At 40.0% G+C, this 22,928-nt stretch overlaps 1 protein-coding gene across 10 annotated transcripts in view; it reads right to left on the bottom strand.

Moving 5' to 3' along the window:
• LOC148402709 (neural cell adhesion molecule L1-like protein) overlaps positions 1–22,928 on the bottom strand; it is a 36,890-nt gene that overhangs the window by 474 nt on the left and 13,488 nt on the right. The window contains exons 19-31 of one of the 10 annotated variants that reach the window (XM_088368167.1): positions 22,658–22,880; positions 21,537–21,572; positions 20,960–21,075; positions 19,958–20,162; positions 19,692–19,814; positions 17,800–17,982; positions 11,931–11,951; positions 11,421–11,486; positions 10,887–11,000; positions 9,664–9,825; positions 8,723–8,899; positions 6,778–6,847; positions 5,940–6,015 (exon numbers count right to left, since the gene is read on the bottom strand). In XM_088368167.1, coding sequence (XP_088224293.1) covers positions 5,940–6,015; positions 6,778–6,847; positions 8,723–8,899; positions 9,664–9,825; positions 10,887–11,000; positions 11,421–11,486; positions 11,931–11,951; positions 17,800–17,982; positions 19,692–19,814; positions 19,958–20,162; positions 20,960–21,075; positions 21,537–21,572; positions 22,658–22,880 — 1,572 coding nt within the window. The remainder of the gene's footprint in view (positions 1–5,939; positions 6,016–6,777; positions 6,848–8,722; positions 8,900–9,663; positions 9,826–10,886; positions 11,001–11,420; positions 11,487–11,930; positions 11,952–17,799; positions 17,983–19,691; positions 19,815–19,957; positions 20,163–20,959; positions 21,076–21,536; positions 21,573–22,657; positions 22,881–22,928) is intronic. The other 9 variants (XM_088368168.1, XM_088368159.1, XM_088368165.1 and 6 more) reach the window with 9 other exon arrangements.

Genomic DNA, 22,928 nt, shown 5'->3' with positions numbered 1-22,928 from the left:
CATATACAAAGACATCATAAAGCACACAACAAAGCGAGCTTCACGTACGACCTGCGGCGACTTCTTTACTCTATAAGCAAATACACAATGTCACACAGCAAAAACTGAAGCAAATCATGAGCAGACTATCAAATGTTTGGCCACAGAAACAACGGCCTCAACTCACAAGGCAAGTTCTTATGCTTTCAATGCACCAGTACGGGTTGCAGGCTGGGTGCAGATGCAGCGGGCTGCATGGCACATGGGAGGCAGCGAGGGCTTGCTACAATCACTTCACTAATTGCTAATTGCCATGGCTCCAGGACCAAAGGCAATTTCAAATCTCTTTAGAGCCCGTGATGGAAATTGCAAGAGTCTCGCTTATTCCGAACCCTGGAAAAACGAAAATGTGTGTGTGTGTGTGCGTGTGTGTGCGTGTGTGTGTGTGTGTGTGTGTGTGTGTGTGTGTGTGTGTGTGTGTGTGTGTGTGTGTGTGTGTGTGTGTGTGTGTGTGTGTGCGTGTGTGTGTGTGTGTGTGTGAGGAGGGTTGGTGTTGAAGGCTGAGATTGAGAAAGAGAGAGGAATAAGGAAGGGGTTGGCAGAGAGAAGTTGGGGCATATACAATTCCAGACAAACAGCCTGTCATTCCCGGAATTCCCAAGGGGTGCACACCAGGGCCGAGGAGATTAGATGCCAATTTAAGAGCAGGCAACCGGCCAAGTTGGCCGGTGTCTCACGACAAGACGGAAGGTCACCTCAAAACAGGAGATTTCTCCCTTGCTGTCCTGCTTTCTAATTCCCTAAACCACCGTCCTTTGATTTAGCATTCGCAACACAAAGCAGTTATGTGCAGAGGTGGCTGCGTCTTCTCTTGGGGAGGTGCAAGATGACTTTAAAGGAGGTGCAGTCTCTTAAGAATGATGAAGAGAAATAGACTTAAACCTGCCCTCAGCACGTAACATTAAACGTAAAGTGCTTTTGTGATTCTGAAAAGCGCTACTTATTATTAACAGGCAAGATGCATTGGTTTTAAGTTCATGCAGTGAGATCGCACCCCCCACGAGAGCCAAAAATCAGGCTGGTTTTAACATTCGAAACCAGCAGAATAATTAAATACTATGTTCGGAAAGTAATGCACAAAGTAACACTGTGCATGGTGCACAGTGGTGATTCCACATGAAATGAGAATTAACAAAATGACAACTTGAAATCTCACAAAATGTGCTTTACACTGTTATTACTGTAATTTCGTAAATCCATTTTAAAGTAGACCACTAATGTGAAAGATTTGAAACATTTATGTCAAACACAAGGATTTCGAACAAATGTGAATTCATTCAAATCTACAAATGTCTGTTTTTTATTCTTATTTTTGCCAAAGTGCATTCAAAACAGAAAGCAGCTGCAATGATCTAACAGTCACACCAAGTACTTATAGAAAGAACTGTCCCTTGATACACGCCACACCTTTGTCCAACACATTTGGAGCACAAAGACACACGTTACAATTTCAAAGGTCTCCTTCACGAGGACTTTTAATAAGCAGTCTTATCTTTCCTTTTCTATTCTATTCCATTAGGCAGTTTTACCATGCAGGCCACACGCGGTCCACATTTCAGCTCTTATCAAACCTCCTTTGGCTGATGATTGTTGTGCGGTGAAGATAAGTGTCTGCTATCGAAAAGTGGTGTAATGCCATGGACGCCGCTGCCCGCCCACCGTGACTTTGAATGCGCTGATAAACAAAAAAAAACAAAAAAAGGAGGTAAAAAAAGAAAGGCTCAATGCTTTTGTGTTGCGGCTCCTTCGGGATGTTCGCTCTAAGTTGGCCTCAGCTGGTCGAGCAACAAAGCTTTCCTGCGGCCCCCTCTCACAAGAAGCTGGATGATGGAGTGGAGCCACATCACCGGGCCCAGAGTAATTACTTTTGTCTGGCCATTGACCTGTACTGACTTGGTTTCAGGGTAGCACAGAAACATCAGATCCAAGGAGGAGGTTTCAGGTGTCTTATCCACAGGTTTGATTAAGTTTTAAAGTGTTTTCACACTTCAAGTCTTTTCAGACTGTCTTGGAAAACTCCAAAGAATCAGTAAGCATTCTCTGACAAGTCAAATATGTGACTGATATTAGCAACATGCCCACAGCGGTTTGCTTTGCCCATGCATTGGAAACACAAAGATCCACTCTGGCTTCTTTCCATTGTGTACCTTTCCGGTTTGCTACAAGTGCAAGGTCAATATTGCGCTCTCTAAAGGTTACCTTATGCAATTGTTTTGCAGTCTAATGACATAAAAATAAATCATCCATCCATCAATCTTGTTCAGATTATGTGAATGTTTCTAAACTTAACCAACCAGGCATTCTTGGAAGGATTATCCTTATACTATACAAAAAGAGATTGAAAAAGACTCAACATGAAAACACGTTTCAGTGCACGCGCAAAAAACATAACCGTGAATGTGGTAAGCTAAATTTTTTTGGAAGGCTCTGCTTAAAAAAAAGTCAGGAAAGTAGCTGAAGGTAAAAGAAAAACAAAAAAGTGGAATCACACCCCTGTCTGCTCTCATGGGTGGAAGCAGGCCCTGAGCCTTGACACCTGCTGTTCCTGCACTGGATAGCAGGGCAAAGCAGCAGTGGGCTGTCTCCTAAGAGAAATGGTCTGAGGCATAATTACCACTTGTCAGCTCTCCGGACACGTGGCAAAGCAGTGGGTGGCTTATTGCCTTCAGAGACTCAAAGGGCATAAGTGAGGCCCGGATCCAGCTTTAAAGCCAGGAAACAACATCATAGGCAGGCTAAAGGCACTCTGGGGGGATGGCAGTCAGAACAGCTTCATGAAACCAAGCATGAGAGGCATTCTAAACAGATAGGAGCAGTCTCACTTCTCCACTGAATTCCCAACACTCCCTCCAGCAATACACTGGAGTTGAACAAATATTTATATATTCAAACCTTCAACATTTAAAAGAGTACGCTGCCATCATTTATAATGCTGAGTGTTTTTATCTGAAGACTCAAATTCCTTAAAACAGTCATCAATGTGCAATGTCCATTTTCAAGTATTTACAGTGTGAAGTACACACTTGGAAACAATTTAATAAACGTGACGATAATGAGGATACCTTCAATGAATTTCCTTTTAGAATAACCCAAAGGGTTCAATGCATGCATGTTGTTGCCATATTTATTAATGCAATCCAATGACATCCACCAAACATATCAGCTGAGTGCGGAATCAAATTCATCAAAGTCACATGACACCTGTGCTACAACTTTGAACTGTCACCCAATTTAGAATACGAACCCCATAAAATGCTGACTATTGGAAGCTCTGTGGGTGTGTCAGAGGTGGCTGACGTGGACTTGGTCCAAATCGAATGTGGTCCCATTGGTTCACAGGGACTATTATTACAGCTCAACAGTAGTTGGTGTCATACAATGACCTCCACCTGGGTGAAACCTCAGAGATGAAAACAATATCTAAAGCAAACCAAAGTGTGTTGGAGCCATATCAGCATGTGCACAGCAGTGAGTGAGTCGGAGCTATTGGCCAGCATCACTTTCATGCCTGCAACTTGCTGGGCTGCAGAGAAACCTTCTTATAACATCTTGGAGGTACAGCGCATGAACAATTTGAAGACACCCAAGACAACACGTTTCTTCCTGTTGAATAATTGTCCTGGCAGGCATCACAGGAATGCAATTGGCAGTCGGCATGCAACTGTGACTCACTATGTTCAGAATGGAAGAAGGCAGAAAGGGCTATTTTAGGTGATTTCTTTTGTTTGTGTACAAACAAAAACATCATTGTCACAAAAACAGCAAGCAGTGATCTCAAGAAAGCCGGGATTCAATTGATTCTCCTTTCTTTCAGCATCACCCCGACAACAACAAAAAAAGCCACCGAACAATGACAGTCCAGAAAGTTATGAATTTAAGTTATGAAAAGTTTCATTTTTATGTAGAAACATATTTTTTAAAGGACAATTGGCCTTTTAATTGTTACCTTTCAGGATAGCTTGTGTTACTGGGTGCCTATTCAGTGTGTAATTAAACCACCAAGTAAATTTTCGCTTGCTGCATTTTCCTGCCAATGTGTTAAGTCGCATTGCAAGTTCACGTAAAATGTGCTGTAATTCTTATTCTATTTGTATTTTGACTAAAGAACGTCATACTTTTTATAAAGGCACCAGTGTACTGCTTTAAATTGTGGAAAAAGTCTTAATCTACAGCACATTATTTGTTGTGTTTGATGCGCACAGTGAGCCATTGTATACGATTGATTGATTGATTGATTGATTGATTGATTGATTGATTGATTGACTGATTGATTGATGCCTCCACACAGCTAAATTGGCAGTGTTAATTTAACAACTACAGAGTTAAATGTAACACTTCAAAAGTGTCTTTACAGATCCACACAAAATCGACAAATGGTGCCAAATATACAGAAGCGAAATCAACACTGATGTTTATTGGAAAATATCACAATTTACTTTTAGAACCAACACTCACTGCAACACTCACACTCACTACTGTACTTAAATTAACCTTAACAAGGGTTTAATGAACTAAAAAATTGTATTATCAACACTAAAAATCTAACATTTCTGATTTTGCTGTGCAGGTAAATGTTTTTACACTGGCCCAATCCCTAAAAGCAATAATAAACCAAAAAGGGCCATATCTTTGTCTTTAAACAACATCTGTCCCATTATGTTTTTCACTGTGCATGGCTAAAAGATAAATAGTTAAGACACGGTCATTGGCTGCTGCCATCCAAAGCTGAATAGTATCAAATCATCCAATGCAACAGCCAAGTTAACCCTCCGCCCACTCATCTCGAGCCCCATGTGGCAAAGAGAGTACTGCTGTGGAAGTCTTGAGCACTTGAATTTGTGATTTCAGTCAGTGTGACTCATTGATCCTTTTCTGCCTCTGGACTACACAGGTTAGAATCTCTGACCCCTGCCTGTGGCTTTGAAACATTAAGTGGCCTCACTGGGCTGTGTATTGACAAGTAAATGGTGCTGTCTCTGGTGCTGAAAGAGGAGATGGGTTTATTCTGGTGCCATTTTCCTCATATTTTTCCGTCACCTTACACATACTTGACCGTGCCACGTAGAATGATAGAATTGATAGCGGTGCAGCTATAGAAAATGACCTGGAATTGCATTCACTGCCGTTTTGCTCTATTTTCATAGAAAACACGTGCGAGTTTGGACATAAGAACGGACATATTCTCATTTTCGTGCTTGTGCAAGCATCCTTTTGTATGTTTGGGGAGTTGGCAGCTCACACTGCACCATACTGGGTATTTCAGTGGCCTGTGGCCTTTTTCTTTTGTAATACGGCCCTGGCGCACCTGACCTTAGACCAGCTGAAAACAGGTCAAAATTGTGGCACAGGAGGTGTAATGCGATTTTGGTGAATGTGACAGAAGTGCAGGCAATTCTGAGCATTGAAGCATGAAATTATGATGCAAAAACACTTTTTTATATTGTATTTAATTATGTTATACTGTATTTTTTGAAGGACAAGATCACAATGATGGTATTTTTTGTGGGCTGGAAGGTTTAATGGTATTTGCATTGATTCCAATGGGGGAAAATGATTTAAGATGTGTTTAAAATTATGCGCATGGCGTCATGGCTCATCAGTCGGAGCACCACTGCATTTTTCATACATGTCTCGTATCAACTTTCATTGCGTTGCTTAGATGAAGTGTCCCTGTCAATACTCAGTTCAAATGACAGCATAAAGTAAGAGGCACAAAAACACGTACGTACATGCATATTTAAAGCACTGCAATAAACAAACTACTGATGCCCCAAGCAATACACAAACTACACACAAGCTTATGTTTAGTCCAATACAAAAGGCTCTGTATCTGACTAAAGGGAGCACAACACATTTACTAGGTCCTACTTCAACTAATTTCATCTACTCTGTGTGATTACCTAGCCAATTTCATGACGGAAAGTTGAAAAGTGTCTTCTAGGCTCATCCTCGTAAAGCTCGTGAACGGAAGGTTTGCTTTTTGGATAGGAAGAAAGAAATGACAGTAAAAGGAAATTGAAAGTGTGTTCAACGTGTAGCTTTTCCATTACACACAATCAGAGCCGGCCTTACCCACTATGGTCCACAAGGCGAGATATTATACAGTGGTCCCCTTCTATCTGTGACTTTAATATATAGGACGATGTCATCCAATTTAGAATATGATTTAAGAATAATTCAATATTGGTAATTTAAAATATAAACATGAAAACACTGATAAATACAGGTTGCCTATTATGCATGTTTTGCTTCTGCAATGTCAAAGACTGACGCCATCTACAAAAATACCAAAAGGAAGAAAACTCCACCCATGCGCACAGTTAAGAGTGCACTTTGCCTTCGACTTGGGTTGGGGTGGGGGCTAATGGGGGGCACAGAAAAAGACGCCATCAATTTAGTACACTGTGCTAAATGATCTTATTTTCTCCTGTCGGATTTGTTTTCTTCCCTGTGCCCCAAAAGAGGTTTGGTTAATTTGACATGATTACAAAGTTCTCTGGTTTCATATCAATAAATGTGCCCCTCCCCTTACAGAGAAAATTTGAACGTTAGCGTATTCCTTTGAAAACGTTAAGCAATACATAACTCATTTAAATATGATTGAATCGTTTTTTTTCTCGATTTTGTGATGCCCCCATCAAAGCACCCTTACCATTTGCCTTTATTGCCAAATGGGCAGGCCGGCTCTGCACACATTTATCAATGGACGGTTCCTTAAAATGAAATGCTGCAGCTTACCTGTATTCACAGAAGGTGTCATTATTCATGGCTTGTGACTCCTCATCAGGGTGGTCTTCCTTCTCTTTCACTGCAAAAACAATTTGGGCTATTAGACATGATTTTGTTTTGTCTGGACAGACCTTAGCCACAATTTGCACACCTACAATAATATAATTGTTAGGTTTCCTGTGTGTGCCCACAGAACGATAGCTAAAACTGCAATAAAACAGTTTGGTGCTGCACCTAATGATTATTTTAATAATCGATCAATATGTTTATTATTTTGGCAATTAAAAAACATCTTTTAATTTCAATCCCTTTTGTGCAAAACAGGTCATCAATTCAATTTGCCAGCGCATAAAACACACAGATGAATGAATTCTGATTTATTTACTGGTTTGAGCCATAACATTTCAGACAATGGACAAAATTCAAAGCAGATGTTTCCAAATGTTTCGTTTTGATGCAACACAAAGCGTTAGCCTTCTTTCATATCGGACTGGAGAAATTGTATAATATGTATTATTGAAAAGCTTAAATTCTGAGAATTTCGACAGTTCTAAACCAATCAAGGTCTCTTTTTGTTATATTATCAAAAATAGTTATCAATTAATTTGATAGGCGATTAGCACCTCTAAAATATTTTGTTGGTTTTCTGCCAGGCAAAGGTTGCAAAAAAAGTAAAGCTCCACTCAACATCTAAGCTGCAATAATGCAAAATCAACACGGAAACATTTGAGTGCATGCCAGAATTCGATTTCAAAAGACAGGAGTGAAAACAAACAAACGATTTGTGTAAACATTCTATCAAGTGTGAGTACGAAGAGCTTCTATTCCTTACTTTTTATCTATTCTTGCCTTGAAATTGAACTGAGCAGAGTAAAAAAAACATTGTTATATAAAGAAATGGGTGGAAAAAAAATGGGAGGTCCAAAAGTGCTTGTGAAATTTTTCAATACTTGTCAAAAGCTACCCACGCTGAGGTGGGTTGCAAGGGAGAAGACAGCTTGTGAGGAAATAAAGTAGATGTGAGGAGAATGAGTATTTCTCTTCTATGAAGAAGCACAGAGGCCCAGCGGGTGCACAAGCACAGGTGAGAAGTTGGAACTGCTTCATCCACCTTGACAAGATTTTTTTTATTCAGAAGAAACACTTAACACAGGCATGCAAAACATTTTTCACATGCAGTAGCAAGCTTGTCAGACCCTGCTGTGCTGGAAATTTGGTAGGACTCACTAACACTTTGTAATGCATAGAGAAGTGACAGAAGCTACTTCATTAGTTAAAGCTTCCTCACCCTAAGCTCGTAATTACAGGTTCAGGGAAGACACACTTAACACTTAAAATCCTTTTTAAGGCTAATTCAAGACTTGCTTTTTAATAGGCCGTATAGGAATATGAGGGGAAAAAAACATCTTATTTATTTAGTTCATTCTGTGCATTACCTTTTTGTATAAGCTTTCAGCTATGGGTCCTTTTTTAGTTCTATTATTGTTCCCATGTTCTTCTATTATTATGAAAGAATTTACGTAAAAATATTACACCTGATGTTAAGCTACTCTATATTGTCCATCTCACCCTACTTTAGTTTGGATTCAGGATTTGCGATCCACTACTGGACTAGTTGGAACTCCAAGTTTCTTTAACTTCCATACTAGTATTCCAGTCGTCCTACAATATCTTCAGGACAGAGAAAAGAGTTGAGTCTGTCATGATCACTTCATTCCCCGCGGTCAGGCCTGATAAGATTATTATGCAGACATGCATGCACGATGCAAAGAGTTTGGGGTTTTTAGGGTTGAGGCCCATTCTTTCAGGAGGTCAACCAAAACCAAGGCCAAAAGTTGATGTACATCCAAACCAAGGGGGATGATGTATGTCAGTCAAGGTATCACTATTTTGGTTGACTTCCAAAAAAGACACAGCAGACCCTATAGCAAAACCCGTTGAAAGACTAACTGACCTTTGTCCATGGCGAGCAAGTCTTGTCTTCCAGGCGGCGGCGTACCTGCATACTTGCCACCTTGGTTCCTCCGCATAAAGCACACGGTGAGGACAACGAGCGTGAAGAACGCTGCAGCACACATAGTCCCGATCAACCAGCCCTTGGTAGATATGTTTCTTTGACGGCCTGCCACGCCTGCAGACGACATCAAAGAATCGTTTAAAACAGCAGTTTATGAACATTTATGTCGAAGGGACAGCACGGATTCAAGCTGGAGAAGTTGACACTTCTTCCCTTCAGCAGGAACACAGCCTGCACTAAGTGAATATCAAACTGTGCCAAAGCAGCAAAGTCGGCCCAATCCTACATGGGGCCTGAAGAAAAATTCAATTTTGGTGCTCTATTTCTGGCAATAATATTGATTATTGACCTGTCATTGGTGAATATTAATAGACGATAATGCATATAGTCAGTTGCAACCTTTTAATAATTACATGACAGGAAGAGATTGGGCTTGTTTCACGCAATTCCCAAAGCATTGGAACACGGAATATCACCAATGACTACTAAAGGGAACAAAATGGTCCCAGTGTTAATTAAGTGTTAATTAAACCACTGATTCAGTTTCAAAGTGTCATATTGAGTATTATTTGTGGTAAAAAAAAAAAAAAAAGAAGTGCAACAGCAGGAACTAGAAAAAGTGAAAAAAAAATCAAAATAATATCAGTAAAATTGTATAAAACAAAGAAAATCTACATTAAAATGTCAGTAGTTATTAAGCGGAACAAAAGTACCTTAAACAAGGTGACAAAATGGTTTAAAAACAAATATAAAATTAAATAATTAAATCATGTATATCATTAAGCAGGTGTTTAGTTTGCATATGCCTTGGAGTGGCCCGTAACAGCAGACAACACTAAGTGCTACTGACGTCACACAACAAGTTTGCCTCCCCTTACCTTTGACTTGCGTGTGGATAACGTCTTCGAAAATGCTAGCGTTATCGAGCAACGTCTTGGCCATGAGGCGCACTGTGTACACCGTCCCCGGTTTGAGCCCGTCAATTACGTGGAAGCGTCGAGACGTGTTTACCGCCTCAGATATTCGCCAGTTACCATCACCTACGCACAAGCCAAGCACAACAAGTGCACCAGCAGCAAATCTTAAACAATCATCCTGGCAGGGAATAATAACATGTTGCTAGAGAGTTGAAACACACTTGTGAGCTCAGTTCAGCCAGCCACGAAATGTTTCTGACCTTAGCTTGTCATTGTTAAGGTGTTTACTGCAGTTTGTTTTTTTCCATCATCAATTAGTATTATGTATAAATATGTGACTGCTTTAGTTTTACTTTTAACAATAGTTAACTTCTTATTACACTTGTGTCATAATGGTACTTAGAGCTTTGTGATAGGAATGGTTTCACCCTGAAGCTGATCATTGTATTTTGTCCGGCGTTTTTTAGAATTTTTAAATGAGAAAAATAATTGAAATGACCAGTGTCGGCGTCTGAGCAGATACGTGTGGGTGGGAGATTCTTAGCCCAGAGTAGAAAGCGCATTTTGTCACACAATCAACACCCACAGACCATGGTTGGTATTGAGAAAATTTAACACACGGTTTTGCTTTGGATGGGTTGAAGCGGCAAGTGTTTGATGTATGCAGCGGTGTGCCGCTGTGGTCTGAAAAACAACTTTGTTAAAAAGGCGAATGAATTCTCAACTTCTTGAGGAGGTGCCAAACATTGGGCCTGGTTGAAAGCTCACTTGGTAAAGCCATCACATTTGTGTATAGAGGATGTAATGTTCAACAACATTTTCTCATTTTTATTCTGTTTTGATTTATTTTTAGCTTTATCTCACAGATTAGTGGCTTTAATGAATACATTTAAACATAGCTTAAAAACAAATGTAAAGTTTGGCATGAAAAGGCTACACTGTGAGGGGGGACACAGTAACTCATTTGGGGAGGGGTGGTTGCTCATGAATGCCACCTCCCACAATGCAATCCTTGAAATGAAAAAAGCAACATTGCTTGTGTTTGATCTTAAGAGTTTCCACTGCATCCTATAATACAATTGTAATATCTACGATATTGAGGCAATGTCTACGAGGAAATGTTGAAGTGTTATTTTCGATCACCTAAAACTTGTGTCGGGGTGGAGCTGTCGCAAGAAGCTTACGGTTGTTCATATAAGCCACGTAAAGCTGCGAGTCCTGCTGCTCCTCCCTCGCAGTCCAGCTGATTTTGGCATAGGTGTCGCTCACGTAAGAGCTTATGTTCAACAGGCCTGGAACTGATACAGTGTAAAGAAACAGGCAGGAGACAGAGGAAAGTATGGAAAGGAGGGAGAGGAAAACAGGACCAGACACAGAAAAAAGAGACAGAAGGCAGGAAAAAGAGGATTAGCAGAAGCAAATAGAATATCCCTTGCGGTTTGAGAACAGTGCAGCTTGCAGTAAAAAGAAGCCCTTCGAGATGACAGTTAAAAAAGGCAACCACCAGACTTAATTAGGCAGAGCTAGATTTGGGCTTATGAAGGCTCAATGTAGCGCTAGTGGGTGCATGTGACTCTATTCCTTTTTTAAGCAGAGTTGGCGCCCGAGCCAAACAGAGCGAAGAAACTGCATACATTGAATCTCATTCTTCGTTAAAAGTTTGGAAACTTGAAGATGACATCACGGGGAGCATGAGCTGAAGTACATATTGCTTATACCTAAAGAAGGAGGATGAGTAGCACGGCCTGGGATCAAGCGAGGAAAGGAAAGAGAGCAGTTGTGGTCTGCAATGACACAAGTCTCAAATGTTAGATTCATGCTTCAGAGAATAAGGAAGCAAACGTTGAAGCAAGCAGAAACTACCACAGTAGAACCTCTGAGCTGGAAACACTCTCAAGGCTACACCAATCTCCAATTTAACACATTTTCTGGGAAAAGAATCACCTTTGAAATCGCACAGACTTTCTCTCGGTCCTTGAACTGCCGTCATCCATGTTGACGCGCGAGACCTTAGCCTTCTGTTCAACCTTAAAGGTTCTACTGTGTAATGAACTACTACTGGTAAGACTGATGGAAGAAGCACACTCTATGAACTTACAAACAAATCTCAATGTCAACTCCAAATAGAAAAATAAAAATTCCAAGCCTTACATAAATATTCTACAACTGAGATCTACAATACATGTCGCACTACATCTATGTCAGAGGCTGCGGGCGGTCATACATACTGCTATGAACAGAAGCCTCAGCTGCAGTCAACAAATACAAAAAAAGATGAATATTTATCAATCATGTTTTCAACAGAAAAACAGTGCGAATGGTTGAACATGTGCAATACTGTATATGAATCTCTCCTTTACATGTGGTGCATCCCAGTGAACACAAATGGAGGATTTAAAAAATAAATCTCTAACTAACATTACATTAATATTATGTAGTTTTTACAGGGCTCACCTATAGCGTTACATAATGTATGTCTTTCAGCATGAACTATACATTATATTTGGGGGATTCCAAGTCAATGCTTTTGAATTTGTTTTTAGCTAATGACGTTTTTTTAGATACTGCAGAATGTGACGAAACAAGACTGAAGTTGTGGACACACATGCACACTAACATGCACATTATCATACTGTGTAATTTCAACAAAAGCACAAAATACCCATCCATCCATCATATAATTTCAATATTTTCAGAAAATGTAGATGTAGAATGTTGCTGCATGCTTTGAATAGTAAAAAGTGGTGCCATCAAGTGAGCACACATTCCTTGAAATGTCTCATTTTTTGTGTGTTTATGAATGCCTATTGTGCAAGAACTGTTTGTTTCAAGGTCTTATATTTCAAAACACCCTTTTCCTATTGCGATGTATTAATCCTTTGGCTGTATCACAACAGTCTTGTTACACTGGCAAGCTGTCATGATATTGCTAATTACTTGGATTCCCTCTTGCATGGAAAAGAGCGCTCAGATTCTCACCCACACTTTGCCTCGATACAAAACTTTATTTATTAAGCACTTTAACAAGTTGTACCAAAGAGCTGTACATAAAATACAAAAGACAATAAACCATCATACAATAATGTATAAAATGTTAAATACTGTTTTCTAGAGAAAATAATGAAGAGCTACCTTTGCCTCTAAATTTAGTATTACGGATGTGCTGAGCTTTATTTCCTCTTGCTGCACATGTTGCTTGAAACTGTTAGATAAAGGAGGCGCAATATTGGAGTGACTGACCAGTGCAAAAGTGCCAGGATATAGATGAAATTGTAATCTCCACATCACAACCTGTATATAATAGCTCATGTCTGCTACAAGTTCAGTTTAAATGTAAAGGAACAACTGCAGTTTTCTAACAGTTTGTCGGTTGGCTGGTAACACGGATCCAGAAGGATTGATTCGCCTGTCCAATTTAGTCCTCTCTCTCTTGTTTCACGCCTCTCCATATCTCCTGAGGGATACATTCTTTGCCAAATGGAAGTCGGCCGATTCCATGTCGGTGTGAAGTTCCTTCCCGTTGTAGCAAGACATACAAGCAGTGAAAGTCCATTGTGTCTATTTTCTTCGTTCAATAAAATACCACAGCCAAAAAGCTGCAATAGTTCAATAGGCCAAGTACAACCAGGGGGAAAGTAACGGAGCGATGTTGTAACGGGCTGACAGCAAATGCGTAAGTGCCGATACGCTCCCGCAAAGAATGTCACGTCATGGCGTAAAATACTGATAACAGCCCCAAAATGGTTAGGCCGCAGTTGTAAATAAGAACTTGTTCTTAATTGTTTGCCTGGGTAAATAAAGGGTAAAATAAAATAAAATAAAATAAAATGATGCACACTGAATATTAAATGACTAAAAGGATAGAAAAGCTCTAATTATGTGGAAAATTAGCTGAGCTGTTGAAACTGGTTTCCTACTCAAATGTGCTCAATCTCTCTCTTTTTCTTCAGTCATTTCTCCACTTGAGTCAATACAATACCGTAACTATGAAAAAGAAATACTATTGCTGTGTGTAAGTGTGTGTGTTGTCCTAAAATAGACTCTGATTCCGCTGATGGCTGATTTTTGGCTGCTGAGATGCTGAAGAGTTCTTGATTGCTGTTTTTTTTGTTTTTTGTTTTTTTTAAAAGAACCTTTTATCAGCATTACCTACATTCAAAGCTACCAACTAACACAGTGGCGATAACAAGCCGTGAGCTCAAATGTGGTGCAAGAGAGCAAATATTTGAATCCCTGTGGTTTACTTGTCATTATTTTTTCCTGCGACTTGAGATTTGCAATATGTGCACTTGATGCTGTTTGTCTAGTTTGAAACCCACGTTATCGCTTATGCCCTCTTATCTCATGAGACCCCAGGAAGGGAATGGACTTTTTTCCCCTGTTTGATTCTGTTCCTTTTTTTTTTGTAGAGAAATCATTCCACTAATTTGCATTTAATCTCATCTTGGCCACACACAAATCAAGTTCTTTTTAATCTTAAATGCCATTATGACTACTTTCTATATCAGTTTTGTGATGTCATCTTTTTCGAAACTTGTTTGTGAAATGAGCTATGTGGCAGTGGTCTGCATATCTTAATATTACAGCAATGTACTGTAAATAGTTACTATGTTCTCCTCTTTTTCCTATCTCACGCTAAGAAACTGTTACTGTATCTCAATGTATTTGAGCTAGAATGAAATACTCCTTGGACTGTAATTCATAAAAATGACTATACATGTGAATAAAAAAGCTTTAAAAGCATTAAAAACACAACACCTTCTCTATAAAATGGAAGATAAACTTCATTCTAAGCTAACATTCAAAGCTGACAAAGTTGTCTTTTGTAAAACTTTTAAACAACCCAAAGAGAAAAAAAAGAAAATCCTCTTTTTACTGGATCATTGACAAATAACTTTACCTTAAAGGTAAAATATAAAAGAAACCTTTCAGTGTGTGGAATTATTTGCTCCCAGCGTTCTCTTTTCAGCCCCCACACTGTCTCTCAATCATTGCACATTAATGTCTCCAAATTCATGATGCTCCTGCATGGTACTATTGGCAGTCCTATATTACATCGTGAGCAAGATGCCTGGAGGATCACACTCCCCAAACAGAACCAGTTTGATCTTTCCACCAAGCAGCATTTACAAACAATGAATCTTACGGCAGGGAGAAAGTTGAGAAACCCTCAAAGGAAACCTAAAAGCCACAAAGGTATGAGTAACCTTTATTAAAGAGAGGACAAATATCTCCCTTTACAGCCACATTTTCCACCTGGTGTATCAAGGGCTTGTTTTCTAAAACTCAAAATGGCCTCTGTGTTGCCTGTGCACTAACTGTGCTGAAATTACAGTGCAGCCTGAACGGAATTGATACAGATAACATGTTCTGGTTGAAGCAGGCCGAGTTAAATTACATGGTACAACAAAAAAATCAAGTATTCTACGAGTTCTGTTTAAATTTTCATTTGGTGTGTGTAGATCACATTAAAATCTAGCAGTGGGTGGGTTTGCTCAGGAACAACAGGACTCTGAGTCACTGGATAAATTGAAGCTTCGAGGTGAGGGAGTTGCCCAATAGAGAGCCTGTGTAACTGACCCATAGTATAAAACTTGATATTGTGTATTGCTTCGTATGTCTGAGTGGATTGTCTTTGAAAAGTAGGACATCTCAAAATTACATACAAAAATATTCAATGCACTGAAACCAATGACTAATACTTGAGTACATTTCAGGAGAATCATGGAAAGATTTTATAATTTATTTGATGCACTAAAATCAGAACAGCTGCATCTCAACTCAGGTTGTAGGGACAGCTCTGAGAATCTGGGCATGCGTTTAGTCTGCTATGGACAGTACGGGGAGGCTCCTCACTTTGTGACATCACAATGTGAAGACCCGGTCATTTTCTTGGATAAGGCGGGACTGGGGCTTCGAGAGGAGGAATTAGCAGGAATGCACCAAGAATGAATGGAGAAAAGCACCACTTTATTATTTTTTGTTGCAGAATAAAGGTTAAATCCTCCAAAGGGTTGATTTGGCACAAGAAAGCTCATTTAAGGGCCATAAATTAATTGGTCTCTAACTAAACCATAATTTAAAAAAAATTAAAAACATAGTGATCATTTACCATTATTATAAATAAGCTCACTTTTTGTTGTTTATTAATTTATTGGATTTTTTTGTCTATTTTATTTCCTAAATGTATTCTATTCCCTTGTTTGTTCATTATGACAACAACTAAAAAGACAGAGGATGTTCACCCTTTTTAATTTGGCTAAAACAAACCATTTTCCATTTGATTAATTTGTGATCATTTATAATAAATTACAGACATTTAACAATCCTAGGTATATAAAATATGAATTGTTAATAGGAATAAAAAAACTTGCCAGGAAAGTTCTTTGTTTAAAAAAACAGGCAAAGCAGCTTGCTTACTGTTCAGTCAATATTGAGTCCAGACTGGTGAAAACAAAGCTACAAACACTTGTGTAAATCAATATTTCCACCAATAACTAATCATTTTTTGTTTGTTTTACAGTTTTATGGACTGTTTTTTTTTTTTAATATTATTATTATACTTACCCGCCCCCCCCTTAAATCTGCTGTTCACAGGAGCGTAAACATAGCATTGGAATTTAAGTGATTCTATAATTACTCACGGTGTGGACCACAAATTGCCAACACCAATGCAGCTATTATTATTTTATTAGAACATGGGGAGAAAAACGTGGATGGTTTTTTTGTTGTTGTTTTGATACCTATCCAAAGTTGAACTACACACCTGATATTTTGAAATATAGCACCACAGAATACCAATAAATGCCAAACATTTATCACCAACACAAAATAAATCTCACATTTCATAATGACAGATAAAAGATGTTAGAGGTGTTGCTCTCACCCTCATTAGCATACCTCATCTCAATATCTCTAGTACTTTGTATGCAACATGCTGATGAACATTCTAGTTGTAATACTGCATTCATCAGATGTACCCCTTTGGAGGAGTTCCAGCTATCCATTTTCAATCGCGTTTGTCCTCATTAGGGTTGCGGGTGAGCAGGAGCGTATCCCAGCCGACTTTGGGCAGGAGGCGGAGTATATCCTGGAATGGTTGCCAGCCAATTGCAGCATTGGAGAAGTTTGCCATTGGAAAGGAATATTCATTATTCTCAATTACATCAACTAAGAATGCATATTACAGATGCTTTACTGCAACCGCCTGCTATAGAAATCTATTGCAACAATTCTGTCCGCTCCTCACTGGACATTAAAGATACAGTAGAGCGTCATTTCTGATGCACTACTACATTGTGGTTAACTTTAATGCACGTATGAAATTTAAATCATGACAAGTGGCACGTTGGTTAGGTTAGTTCCAATCTCTATTGTACCATTGCTATTTGGAATGCGATCGTCAAAGTTAGCGGGGATAGGCTCCAGTTATCACCCAAATGAGGACCAGCAGGTGAGAAAAGGAGAAGATGGATGTTATGAAAAAAATACCAGTACAAAAAATATTTTGGTTTGTTTTGATAGTTCAATCACCATCACAGAAATGTTTTGTGGACAAACTTACTAGTGTATTGTTTCTGAGTACAAATCTTTTTCTCTATTTGGGAGCCTATTTTGAGGTACAGTATTTTCCGGACAATAAGCCGCGACTTTTTGCACAAGTTTTGATCCCTGCGGCTTAGAATCCAGAGCGTCTTATCTATGAATTTCTCATGTTTTTATGATATTGTATTATTTGTGCATATTCTCTTATATGTGGTTATTAAACATTGAAACACCTGCAGCTTAAGGTCCAGTGCGGTTTATATATGGAAAAAAAAACAAAAACTGGATTTTCCTCTAAGTTGTATGATTGACCTTAATGGCTACATCCCTATTTATATGGGCTTGGGACCAACACTGAATTGGACTGCTTTGCACATCCACAGGCTAGGGAAGCCTACAACACCTTGTAAGTGGTCTCCAATTCAAGTACTAACCAGATCAGACATGATTGAGTGTTCCCAAACAATACCGATACAACCGTCACATTGGATTCTACAAGAGCATAAATCCCATCATCCACTCCTCCATTATGCATCTTTTATGTCTACTCACGTGCTGGAGTGACAATGCTGCTCTCCTGCGCAAGTGGAGGTCCACACCCTACCCGAGTGCAGGCACTGAGGTGGAAGCGGTAGAGGCTGCCCTCTTCTAAGCCCTCCAGCTGCCAGTGGGTGGTGTCGGGCCCTGTGATGTTTATTTCCCGGGAATCGAGCGCCTCCTTTGTGGTCTCATTAACTACAAGAAAGAGGTTATGTCAGTTCAAGTGAGCGGAGGGACGTGGCGGACATCTGAGACGTCTCAAGCACATGTTGTATGTTAATGGAAGAATACTGAAAGAAGGGTCAACGGCCAAGGGATGTGGTAGCATGAATAGCTGTAATGCTCACTCATGCAGAAGGCGAATGTCGCTGATACGTGTCGTGACAGGTGAGCTGAGCAGGAATACATTAAGATGTCAAGAGGGAGATGCGGCAGAATTCATAGAACTCAAAAGAAGGGAAGAGTTTTAACAAGTGGCAATTGATGAAGAGGAGAGGTGGCAAAACAGACAGTCGGCATAATAAAAGTGGGTAAACAAAGTAGCAAAACTTGAAGAAAACTAGCAAATGAAGAAGAAAGAAGAAAACATTTGCATAAACTGTAGGCGGTGCAAGGAAGTGGGAATATAGGAGCAATCAAGAGCAGTCGAACATATCACCCAACATGCATTATAGATCAAAGCACAGCGCGTGTGCGCCGTGTAAAAAGCAATATCGATGCCAATGTTGAAATGCAGGTGAGGGCTGATGCTGAGCCAAAACAGCTCAACGCCGATTTAGGGTCTTTCATGTGCTGATGAACGCCATCGGACTAGTCATCCACTAATTTGGACGCACAGAGTGGATGCCTCTGTGGCACTATGTAGGCACAATCAACCCACAGCTATATTTTGGAATGTGGCAGGCATAGAAGAGGCTCTGGTGCTATCATATCACAACATTATCCAGCCAATGAAAATGTAAAAAGCAAAGCCCCTCACTCACCAACATTTCTCATGCATCTGGGAAAAGCTTGTGAATGGGAGAGGGCATCGGGGCAAAAGCAGCCTAGACATGAATGATTGTTTTGGGAAAAGAATCTGCAGTCCCAGAGGATGCGAGACGTTAGAAAACGTAAGAAGTCATCACTCTTTGGGGCGTTGGTGGGGCTTAGTTCAGAATTAAACACTGCCATCTAGAGTTTAACATTGACTCATACATATGAGAAGAGAGCCTTTCTTTATTCCAATTAATTTATATTCAACCCAGAACATAGGTTCACTAGGGAAATTAATATATATACACATGAAAATCGATAACAAGTCTTATTGTGAAAGAAATCCCAATGGTTTGTCAGTGCCCTATTCTTAAATTCTAAAAGTAAACATGCCAAATGGCAATGCAAACATGTGGCATAACCACGAAAAACAGTACAGAAAATTCAGTATATCTTCAATGCAGCAAATTTGTTTCCGGTCTAATATATAACATACTGTAGCTGTTGAAAGAAATTTAAGGACCTGAGACATTGTCGGCTATAACCAAATGGAGATGGCTGTTTTAAAGAAAAAGAGGTTTTCATGTCAATTAAATGTACATTAAACATTTGATATATGCTAAACCTGTTAAACAACATTTCTGCACCAAACACATTGCCCCCCACAACACGTAAAATCAAATGCGCGCCACATATTAATGCGTAAAATCCCACAGGGCTTTAGTATGTGTGTATAGATCAGGCATCAGGCAAGTTATTGTGTGTGTGTGTGTGTGTGTGTGTGTGTGTGCGCGCGCATGTGTGCGTGTGTGTGTGTGTGTGTGTGTGTGTGTGTGTGTGTGTGTGTGTGTGTGTGTGTGTGTGTGTGTGTGTGTGTGTGTGTGTGTGTGTGTGTGTGTGTGTGCACTCGTGCGCTTGTATACACATACTGAGGTAGTACTGTAGTAGGTAGCCAGTCAGGATGCCGTTTGCCAGCAGTGGTGGACCCCATACAAGCCGGATGGACTCTTTCTGGGCATTGGAGGTAGTCAGAATGGGCACTGGTCCTGGAACTGTCAAAAAAAGCATAATAGGTATAAAACTAATATCACCTTTCCAACAACTAGTTGAGATTTTAATTCGTCTATTTTACATTCGTGTGAAAGTTGTGAGTATCAGGAGCTGGATCGATATAGAGTTGGAGTCATCACCTCACCTCCTTCTGGAGTGGTGAAGGTGACTGGGTCACTACTAGGCCCATTTCCCTTCTTGTTGAAGACGTTGACAGTGAGGGAATACTCTGAGAAGGCGTCAAGGCTGGGCACAATGGCATGAGTCCTCTTCCCAGGAAATGACAGCGTGTGGCGCTCAGCCAAGATCCTGTCAGGATTCAGGAAACTTCGCTTCCTCAGCCAGTGAACCTGTGAGAAGCAGGCAATGGTAAATTACTGCCGACGAGGGAGACATTTTCCATTCACCTTGACCTAAATACAGAGCTGTTTTGCTTCCAATTTTCTTGTCCTTTAAGGTAAGAAACTATGCTGAAGAAAGTCGATGAAAAAACGATAATCATGCTGGGGGCCTCAGTCGTATTATCAATGCAGAATCCGTTAATTAATTCAAGCAAAGCTGACCAATTTAGGAATTATAGAAGTGTTTTAGCGGAGAAAACAGAAGTATGTTGTGTGTACTGCATGCGGTATATCTGAGAAGATTTTTTTATGGAGATTTAAATGTTAACAACTTCATTAAAATAACAAGCCTTGGTCAGATGCGATGTTTGGACCTTTTACTTTCACTACAAGGTGGGTGTTGTGTGACATAATTGAAATTTGTTCAACAGTGGGCGAGGGAATTCAATTTCCAGAGTGTATGCTGAGTTGTCCTCGGCAGCTGGAGAATTCATTCCAATTTTTGTATCGGTACGTTACAAACATAACATCATTCTGTCATGTCTCTCTTATATCATCCAAATCAACAATCTCACTCGCCAAAATATTACATTTCCCAAATTGTGACAGATTTTGGCTGGACGTCAGCAAAATGCAGTTTTGAAACTCACTTGGCTCACTGCTTCCCTGCATTTGGGTCCTCAATCACATGCACACCGCTTGACAGTACCAAACCAGCAGGCAATTAAAATTTGAAAACCGATTATTCATTTGATTATCTGCACAGGCATACAAATTATTTGGGGTGGTACTTGATGAAAACTCACATGGTAACCCCTCAGATGACCTCTCACTGTGGCAGGCGGAACCGGGGTCCAGCTTACTCTCAGCGCAGTCGTGTTAATCAGCTCCACCGCAACATCCCGTGGCGCAGCGGTGGGAACTAAAGGACACATGGAGGGAGGTCACACAACCCTACAGAGACTACAGTCAAGCTTATGGACTCAGAAACATTATTGCACAGAAATGTTGGTGCAAGTGTTTTTTGTTGAGCTGCTAATGGTGGTAGCAAATGAGCAGGCACACAGAATGCCCCAAATCATCTTTTATGTACAGGGGGGAGACACCAAAATGAAGCTCTACATAATTTCTGCTCTACATGGTTGCTGGAAAGAAGCTAAGCAGACACTAGCAGCGACATCAGCAGCATCACGCCTCAGTCAGCCTACGCTGCCAAGCGCGTCGTGATCTAATAAAGGTCGAGCAGATTCAGAGACAGAAGTGGTACATTTCAGATCTCACAGCTCTACAAAAGGTTATTTGCCACCTGCTGCACTCGAGGGTGGGAGAAGTCACTACAGCACAGCGGCACAGGCAAACGGGAAAAAAAGGAAAGAACTTAACCTGACACATTTTCCCGTAGACAATGGCGAAAGATGACTGAAGGCGGGATGGGATACCATAAAACAAAGAATTCAGGAAATCATCCAATGTGAGCTCGTTGAGCCTCAAGTTAAGACAGAAGTGACGTTTAATGTATCTAGAAAAGAAGGTTCCCTCGGAAATTGTGTGTGAATGTTGAGGAATGATGTCACCATTGTTGAAATGGCAAAGAAAAAAAAAACAAAGATTATTCTCAGCAATTATTCTGTTGTGTGGCGTGTTGGGCTTTTGTTAACCCCTATCTCTGCCAGAAAAAAAAAAATAGGTCCACCAACAGTAAAAAATAATAATAATCTGATCTATATTTACAATCACATTTTTATAGTTCAGTCAAGCAATAAACAATGTAATTGTAATGTGAAGGAGAGGGAAAGGCATTGAGGATACAAGCTCAAGACCAGGCGAGAATAGAGGATGTTTGTGCTGACTGTTTGTATACCGTGTCCTTAATTCACCACAATAAAAATGATAAGAGAAGAGTTAGCAACTGTAATATAATTACCAGATAAGATAACAACAGTAAGGCAAGCTTCTTCTCTTTTGTCTTTGTATTTCCTGGCAGTCTGGATCATCTGTGGCACCATGTTGCCTCTCACAGGTCAGTATTGGTTCCACAACAGACCTCTGGATTATGGGAGGAGACGCTATTGTTCTTGGGAATATTATGATATTTTTATGATATGTCTTGTGTTGTGTATTAGAGTAGTAAGCCCACACTTGCCTTGTCATCAGTGTGGGCTAACCCATTAAAACGTTTAAGATTAGGGTTAAGGGAAAAAAGAAAAGAAAAGAAAAGAAAGGTTTAGGGTATCTAAAATCAGTATGTGCATGCACCTCTCCCTCCCTCATCCTGATTTCCGTTGTTCAATGGAACTCAAGCTAGTTGAATTAAATGGACAGCTCCAATAGTTGCAGCCATTTCATGAACACCATTTGGAAAAGGAAAAAAATCACACTACTTTTAGTATCTCTTGGGAAAATGTTGCATGATGCACTGAAGTATGAGCATGAAAGCTTGTTTCCCAGCATATCCACAATAAATAAGTGCTATACGTGTAGTAATTGGTGCAATATGCACTCACCATCTTCTCCAGAATAACCTGTAGCAATTTTAGGCTCCGGTCCCCAGCCAAGGCTGTTCCTGCTCTGAATTTTGATCTCATATGGGATGAACGTTGATGTGTTCCTCACAACAAAGGAGTGTCTTTTGATCATGTGTTCTGTCCAGGTGTCGTCCACAGCAAGTTTCCTGTAGCTCACTTTGTACTCCAGGCCTGGGCCATTGTGTTCAACAGGCAGCAGTGGCTACAACGGTAATATTTCATTGGATGGGATCCCAGTATATGGAAATAT

Source organism: Syngnathus floridae, chromosome 2, assembly GCF_059516105.1.
Source record: "Syngnathus floridae isolate MCC-2025c chromosome 2, RoL_Sflo_1.0, whole genome shotgun sequence".
Lineage (NCBI taxonomy): Eukaryota > Metazoa > Chordata > Actinopteri > Syngnathiformes > Syngnathidae > Syngnathus > Syngnathus floridae.
Note: the sequence above shows the minus strand (reverse complement) of the source record. Positions and strands in the feature narration are given on the sequence as shown.